The sequence below is a fragment of the Halyomorpha halys genome, unplaced genomic scaffold (assembly GCF_000696795.3).
Source record: "Halyomorpha halys isolate HHAL.00 unplaced genomic scaffold, Hhal_1.1 Scaffold680.1, whole genome shotgun sequence".
NCBI classification, from domain to species: Eukaryota; Metazoa; Arthropoda; class Insecta; order Hemiptera; family Pentatomidae; genus Halyomorpha; species Halyomorpha halys.
In genome coordinates, this window is record NW_027111055.1 from 113,058 (window position 1) to 121,956 (window position 8,899).

The following is an 8,899-nucleotide window of genomic DNA, read 5'->3' on the forward strand; positions in this document are numbered from 1 at the left end:
TTCTGTTCTTACTCCCTATCTGAACTATTGTCAACATTCATTAATTTTATAATGTTACTATGTTCTTATTTATAACTTTTTTACCTATACTTTATATCTCTTTTCTACATTGTATCACATTCAGTCTATTGTATCACTAATACATCGGCAATGTATGATCCATTTATTAGTTTCATTATTTCTCAATTTATTGTATTATTACTTTTCTCATGTTTCATGTTTTACTCTTATTTAATTATTTTACTCCCTAGACTGTATTTAATTTTTAATGTTTGTTATCTTGATTATGTATTCTTTTAACCTTTAATTTATATTATACAATTTGTTTCATCCCCTCCTATTCCTCTTATTTTTTTCTTTTTATTAGGGGGGTTACCAACGTTTTTTGTTTTTTTTATTAACCTATCTGCCAAATGGTGGTTAAACTGGTCATATCTGACATGAAGGGTAATCTAGAGGTACTTAACCTATTGGAGGGAGGATCATGATTTCATTCCGTGGGACCACCACAAAACAAAAATCAATCCCCTCTTCCCACCTCCCAGCCGGATTCAAACAGGTTCAGCTGCAGTTCTGAGGTTGCTAAGACTGATGCCTCAACTCTCATGGCTACAGACTAGGAATGTATATATTAAGACCCTATTTTACTATATTATGAATTTTATCATTATATTACCCTCTTAGTTACTATTATTTTTTTTTTGCAATTAAATTAGTAATTTTTATTTTTAAAATATTATTATCTTATTTTAGTGTTGATTACAAAAAAAAGAAAAGTGTTTATCTTCCTGAATTACATCCAAAACTTATTGAACTCTGTTTATCAAGTTGTGCCTTCATGCATCCTTTGTATCTGCCAAATGGTGGTTTCACTGGTTCATGCTCTATTTCAAAAGGATTTTCAGTGTACGAGGATCAGTAAGTGATTTTTATAATCTTTTTAAAAAAAACTTGTTGTCATTCTTAGTATGTAAGATATGTATACAGTGGATACACTTTTATTTGTATGCTTAGTTTTTCAGAAAAAATATGTCTAACGATTTCTTGTGCATAAACTAGCTGGTTACTGAGATGAAAATATTTTGCATTAATTTTTATTAGCAAAGAAAATTAGAAAACTGTACAACCTAATTAACAACCAAATTTGTCAAGTTATCATGCAGAATAAATTATTTGTACAGTAACAGTTGGCATAATAATAAATTGTTAGTTTTTTATAAGCTCATAGTTTTACCTAATACATAGTCCCTAAGTGGAATTCAATTCAATAAGTGAACATTAAACAAAACAGGGACAGAAAATACTCTATCATTGTAAATGAAAAAAGCACCTGAAAATCTCAAAGTAAGTGATTGTGAACTTTCTCAATACATAATAATAGTGCAAAAATATAGTTTCCAAAATGTGAGAAATCAGGTCCATGAAGGTCTATAAAGAGCAAAAAGGTAATACCCAACAGTATGGTTCTCCTGACAGCAAGTTGACGAACTATCTTCACACTGGAAAAATGTATTGTTTTTGAACTAAAGGAAATTCAACATTTTGGTTCAAATAGTTGAAGCTTTGTTTAAAAGTGAAAAGGTAAGGCCCTCTTACAAAGTGAAACACAGTAGAAGTTATGTCATGGTTTGGGATAGCATGAGTGGTAAGAGTATACAAGCTGCTATATTTTTTATTTTTTGTTGCTTACTTCATAAAGCTAATTTCCCACATTTTGGGGGGTATATTTTCACCTTATGATCCAATGTGTTTGGTAAGTTCACGATCACTCATTTCGGAATTTTCGGGTGGGTTCTCCATAAGTCGGTATAATGCCATTGTAACACTAATATCACATTTACTAGATGTATTTTTATGTAGTACAGTTGTAAATATCAATAAATAAATAGAAAAAAAGTAATAATAATTAAATATTTATAGTTATTTTTAAAATGTTCCAGACTTCTAGCAATGGGATTAGAGGAGTTCAGTGATTTGTTAGGATTTCTACCAGATAATAAAGAAAATTTACGCAAAATTGTAGAATTAGTTTGTTATCATCTTGTCACTGCAAAGCCAGCATCACGTGCTTTGATACATATTCATTCATCTAGAAAATCATCTAATTACAATCCAATTAAGGTATAGAATTATTTCATATGACAACTTTTATTTTTTGCATGTTTTATATTCTTAATTAGTGATGGACGTTTTATGATGCTATTTTTTTAAAAATATTCTTTTTTTTTCAAGTAGTATTTCATTTTTCAAAATATTTAATGTTTTATATGGAAGCACATTGGGAGTCAATTTTCATTTTTTTTTGTGCCGTGAAGATCATGTTAATTTTTTTCTTGATTAGGTTTTTGAATGAGTGCCAGTGAACCAAATTTACTTTTATTTAGTTCACGTTGAGTCGAAAAAATCTGTAATGTTTTAGTGATTTCTATTAAGCCAATTTTATTTAAACATTTAAAATATATTCCATTAAAATTGTTCTTTTATACACGTTCCTTTCGATTTATAACTTCGTAGTGGAGTGGGACTGCCTACTTCATCACTATTTGACCTGGTAAGCTGGAACTAAAAAAAAACTGTGTTATTCTGAGACATGTTAATATTCTGTTTAAATTAAGTTTGTTGATTTATGTCTACTCTTTAAACACACTATTTGCATTGTTGCTCATTGTTTATGAAGCATTAACAATTTGTTTTCTAACAATTATCATCAACTAACTTTTTTAACTAATTTTTACTCCAAAGCCTCATGAATCATTATTAAGTTATTATTATTAGAGAAGCACTTTGATTCACAGGAACGTTTTATTTACTTAATTAGGTTTATCTCAAGGACTTCAGTGCTACCAATGAGGCGAATTCACTAATTATAAACAGAAAGTAGTTCCGTTTATTCTCTTATTATCACATACTTTCAGTTCATTTTTCCTCTACCAAGTGTCAACCTTCCCTTCGGTCTTCCATAAGGTCGGGTTCTATCTAGAAGAGAAAAACATTATTCACAAACAACAAAGATGTGCTGCCCAACTTTTTTGGGTTGTTAGCTGTACAGCACGCCTATTCACATCTAATCAAACAATTTTTTTTTAATCTTACAATAAATAGGTATTACAAGTAAACAATATTATATGATTTTTTTTTTTTTATTTCATCGCTTTGGTTCTTTTATCTTTGTCATTATTTTTTTCTTCTTTCTATACTTAATTAATTTTTTTTTTGTTGATCCCTCTTTTTTCTCTTTCATCCTTTTCTATCCATTTTTTTTTTCATATTTTCTCTTTCAACCCAATGTGACTTTCCTCTTTTTTTTTTTTCTTTTTATTATTCCCCTCTTCAACATAAATAAAAAATACAACCAACCAACATTAATTTTAAATAAATAGAATATAAACTTGTAATATAGATGTCATATAATTGATAAGAGTAGTGATAGATAGATATACATTTAAAAAAACAAAAAAACAAATAGATATAAAAAGTAACAAATATATGAAAAAATAAAAAAATATATATATATAATAAATATTAAAAATATTTACAAAAACAATAAAATAACAAGTAAAGTATACAATGTATGCATCCTTCCTCTGGATGATTCTATTACTCATCAGTTTCCATGCATGTGATGGTGGATGATTCCCAGGGAGTTAAGTATTATATTTTCTGTTATCTTAGCCACGTCTTGGATATCGACTCCGAGTTCCTCCATGAAGCTTCTAGTTGTGCTGGGTATCGTTCCATGGGCTCCAAACCAGAGGCCTCTCACATTGAAGTCTCTTTCTCCGAAGCCCTCACAGAACTTTTCCTTAAGGAAAGGGATGCATTTATCATAGATTTCCTTATTTTCCCTTTCCACTTTATTTGCCTGGTCAAGGTCATTATTTTCATATCTTATGGTGGGATCCAGAATTATTGCTGAAATCTCTATCTTTTAGGAGCTTCACTGACTCGTGCTTTACTCTGTGATGTCGGCGTGTTATGAGAAGAGAGTCGTTGGGGCATTTCCCCAGCACTTGTGCTGGTGTTTCAGGCTCTCTGTTGCATTTGCAACAAAGGGATCCAACTTCTTATCCTGTCCGCTAACACCTAGGTGCATAATTTATATTCAACTTCAAGGCATTGGACCATTCAGGGCTTAAGCAAGCATGAAGTGATGAGCTTTTCCAGATTTTCATTTAACTTGGTCATTGAATCTTCGTTGAACTGTAGCTCTCCCGAGAATGTGCATCCAAAATGTTTTATAGTATCACCTTTCATTGTTTGGATGCTATCTCTGTTCTCAAGGGAGAGCTTCGTTACTTCCATCTCTCCTTTATTTATGACAATTCCCACACTTTTTTGAGGATTAAAAGTCAAAATAGTCTCCTCAAACTGTTGATGACTCTTTCCACAGCAACCTTGTCATGTGCTGAAACCACCTGGTCATCCATAAACCCTGTGAGAACCACACAACCTTGGTCACTATTGAACTTATACCCATATTCACTTACAAAGTTTTGCTCACACAGGTCGCAGTATAGATGGTCTATGGCCAGGTTGAATAGTCAAGATGACAAGGGATCATCTTTGAGGCACTCCACGCATTACTTTGATTTGGCTTGTTGAGTGGGCATCTACATTTATTTTGATGTTATTTGTAGAGAGGAAAGCTGAAATCACATTTTTGAGATCTGATGACCAGCATTGTCAAAGGCACCAACAACGTCAAGAAATACCACTGCACAATTACTTCTCTTCTTTCTTGCATCCTTTAGTATTGTGTCGATAATTCTCGCATTTACGTGTGTTCCCAGAAGGTCCTTTATAAAACCCATTTGATTTCTGTGCAAGGTGGCCTGTTCCCTTAGTTCATAGTCGAGAACCTTTTCTACAATTTGGCGCATGATCGAATATATTGTGATCGGCCTCCATGATGATGTATTATTTATATCTTCTCTGCCTTTATATATTAAAATCGTGTGCCCCCACCTAAGTGGTTCCGGTACATAGGCCACCTTCAGCATTATCTCCGTAATTGTCTTACTGATATGAGCTATATCAAAAAAACTTGATTGTGTATATCAGAAAACTTGATTGTGTGTATCAAAAAACCATCAGCCCCCAGCATTGTGCCTAAAGAAATTGATTTAATTACTTTTTTTATGAATTCAGTTCCTACTGAAATAAAATTCGGCTTCGGAGACTGTTTTTCATATTCCACACACTTATGGAGATTTTCGCTTTCAAAAAGGATCTTATGATGCCTCTTAATTTCAGCCAATTTTAAGGGACATTGCTTAGGAGTGTCGGCATTCATGATGTTTTGCACTACTTTTTTCCTTTTATTATAATAATTATATTGTGCAACCTTAACTGATACTGCTCTTGCCGACTTTATTTTAGATTTTTCACCCTCTCCATTTTTAGGACCTATCATATTATAATTATTTCCCTGAGTGTATTATTGTTAGCCTCCTTTGGATGGTTCTTTGCGATATGGGTTCCGAGTCCTCTTTCACCCTTAAAAGAGATTCCACAGATAGGACAAACCTTATCCTGAGGGTGTGGGCCTTTGTCTTGTTGTTCACTGCCTGCCTCTATGATTCTGCCTTGGGCTTTCAGCAATCGAGGAAAAATATCTTCTATGGAAATAGTCTTTCCCAAAACTATCCCATCTGCACTAGGACATTTCACTTTCACCACACTTCACAGTAGCCCAAGACATCACAGAGGCAACAACTGCCTCTTTAACAGGTCCTCCAGTCCTCATAACACATACCGTCTGACCTACTTCTATTTTTTTTTTATTTTATATTGAATTTTGTTTGTATTTCTTTCTCTTTTTTTGTATCCAAGATTACACAGCATATTCATGGTTAAAATAAATCAATAAAATGTAGTTAAAATTCATAAATATTAAAATAAATTATATTGCAACAAAAATAAAAATAAAAAAGCATGCACTTATATTGCAGTGTCTTTAACCCTATCACTCCTTACAATATAATTTAAAATAATAAATAGTTTTAATAAATAAATAAGTTAAAACATATCCATATAAATAAATTAAAAATAAAGGTCTGACATCAAGTCATTAAAAAGAAAGTGATATACACTTATGTCGAAAATTATAAAAGAAGTTAAAAAGATATACTATATATAACTCAGATACAAGGATGATATAGACCTGATGTGTGATTGTCAGTGGCCAGAGCCAAACTCTAGAAACTATTTTATAAAACATTAAAGGCTACATCATCAGCATATCTAATAATTTGAGCCATTTTAATGATACTGGTAACTGATTGCCTGAGCTTGTCTCTCCTAACCATAGCGTGGAAGCAGAGCTAGTGGCTCCCATCTACCATATACCATATATGAGGCTATACAAGTCTCTACCATCGCTCAAATGGGTCATCACACCATCTTCTCAGCGTGCATGCTGTCTGATCAACTTTAACCCTTGAATGCTAATCACAGTTGGAACGAGTATCTCCCAACATTTTTCCTCCCTTGGAATGGGACAGCCATAAGTGCTTAACGAGGTTTGTTCACGCCTGCTGGTGTAGTAAAAAGACCTTCGGCTATTCAGTATTAGCTGTCTGGTAAGTTTCCACCAAACATACTTCTTCGATTCAACTAACATTTAAAATAACTGCCATTCAATTGATTGTCAACTATACCAAGTATGTTTTGGTGTATGTACTCAACAGTTAGCCTTGGCAGGCCAAAGGTTCCTTCATTATGTAACTATATATAATAAGTACCCTAAATTATATATAGATGGTTGACCATAGGTGAATTAAAAGGATATTGTCCAGGTTATAGAAAAACAATAATAAATAGTTTCAACTATTTATTAATAACCAACATTTCAACTCACCTTGCAGGTCTTCATTAGGGCTGTTTTCATTGCCATATGAAAGTCCAACATACGCTTAAATTTTAAATGTTTTAAGAATTTTTAATTCTTTTTTTTTTAATTGACAGCTTTAAATAGATTATTTTTATAATTGTATATTGTCGTGTGTTACCTGGGCCAAGAAACAAACCACAAAGAACAGAAACAAAAACAATTTTTCATTGCAAAGGAACAAAAATATTCACAACACTTTTACTAACCTAGAGTTACTCTAGAATTGTTTTAATTTTTTTTACACAATCCAAAAAAGATTGTTTTAATTTATCAATAATTTCAATTATAATCGATCGACCAGATAAAATCGTTACACTGCCCCCATCTTTAAAACTGTTCGTCCCGTAAAAACAGATATTTTAGAGTATAAAATAACTATATATTTTTTTTCAGTTCCTACATTTACTTTGCTTTATTATCATCATATCAGACAAAATAAAATGAACTCGGTTTTAAACATTGAAAATCTTTTTTTTTTTTAATTTTACTGATACAATAATCACATAGTTGTAAAACATTATCTGTCTTGATTTCATTATAAATATATGTTATTTATTACTGAATTGTCATACTAATAACAGTCATTACTATCTATAGTAATAAATTTAAAACAGACAAATTTTTAATTCTAAAAATAATACATCATCACATTCTACATATCATAAAGGTTGATATTTTTTATTTACTATTGAAAATACTAAAAGAAGTCATCACTTCGTAGAAGTTAATCATTACTATGTAATTTATTGACCAATATACGCTATTCTCTAATTAAAAAAAAAAAGATTACTTAACAGATCAATGGTTAAAATTCTATAGACATTTCTGAGCTTTATTATTTGACTTATAAACCGGGGAAAGTGGTGTATATTAATTAAATAAGACCGAAATTCCTCCATATTGTGCATATCTGCACAATGTTATGTTACAAATGAAAACCATTAAATTTAAGCCCATTGTGATTTACAATACTCAGATTGGTTAGATGTGAGAGAAGTTAGTTATGGGCACTAATGATGAGTAAAATTATGTAAAATTTTGATATAACTTGTTCTTGAGTTGAACCAATAGAATGTGTATTACCATATACTATTTTGTATAATTTTATTGATTAAGTATTTTTTTTTAATAATGAAATATACATTTTTAGAAATACTTCGAAACATTTAAGGCTCCTGAAGTACAACACTTTGTTATTATACAAAGTGGTTTGAAAAAACTGAGAGAATATCCAATGGATTTTTTTCCACAAGCATGGGAAAAGTATTTTTTAAGAAGTGTTGGCAATTAAGTTTTCTAGTGAGGGAGACTGTTGCTCTGATGATTGCAGTTTACTCTTATATATTTTTTAAAAATACAATGGAAAGTGTCCCTCCTTATAGTACTATTATTCATATATATTGTAGATGTATATATACTATTTATTAATTTTTTGAGAATTAAAATAGGAAATGGACAAATTATCTATCATCCAGTCCATCTGTGAATTATTGTATTAGAGGTAGTTTCCTACCTCTTTTCCTTTCTTTTCATGTACTGTTAGATTTTAATTACTCATAAGTTTATTAATATATTTTTTATTGATAATAATCACTATATAAATTAAGGAAAGCCAATTATTTGTATTTACCATTTGGCATCTAATATACTCCTCATTTTGTGGGATTTGTAATATATTTTATTACCAATTATCCTGAAATTGTTATTGTAACCATAATATTTAAAAATGTATTATTTACATATATTTCCTTAATTTATAATTATTTCTAATTACTTTATACTGTCCATATACTTGTCTTTTACTTACATATATGACCGAGCTCATTTTATTTATTTAAAAGGCAATTTCCTAATTCTACCCCTACTTTATTATTTTCAATTTTGGTCCATATACTGATTAAATTTTGAATGTTAATTTTGTTAATGACGTTAACATAATGTTGAACTATTCCTTCTATGTCTGGTTTAAAGTTTACCTATTCCTTAATATTTATAGTGGTGTGTGTG

At 30.7% G+C, this 8,899-nt stretch overlaps 1 protein-coding gene across 1 annotated transcript in view; it reads left to right on the forward strand.

Annotated features, from left to right (window-relative positions):
* Positions 1–8,874, forward strand: part of LOC106685322 (GON-4-like protein) — a 47,434-nt gene extending 38,560 nt beyond the window's left edge. The window contains exons 13-15 of the mRNA XM_014427919.3: positions 754–918; positions 1,941–2,121; positions 8,043–8,874. Coding sequence (XP_014283405.1) covers positions 754–918; positions 1,941–2,121; positions 8,043–8,183 — 487 coding nt within the window. The 3' untranslated portion in view covers positions 8,184–8,874. The remainder of the gene's footprint in view (positions 1–753; positions 919–1,940; positions 2,122–8,042) is intronic.
* The last annotated feature ends 25 nt before the right edge of the window (positions 8,875–8,899 follow it).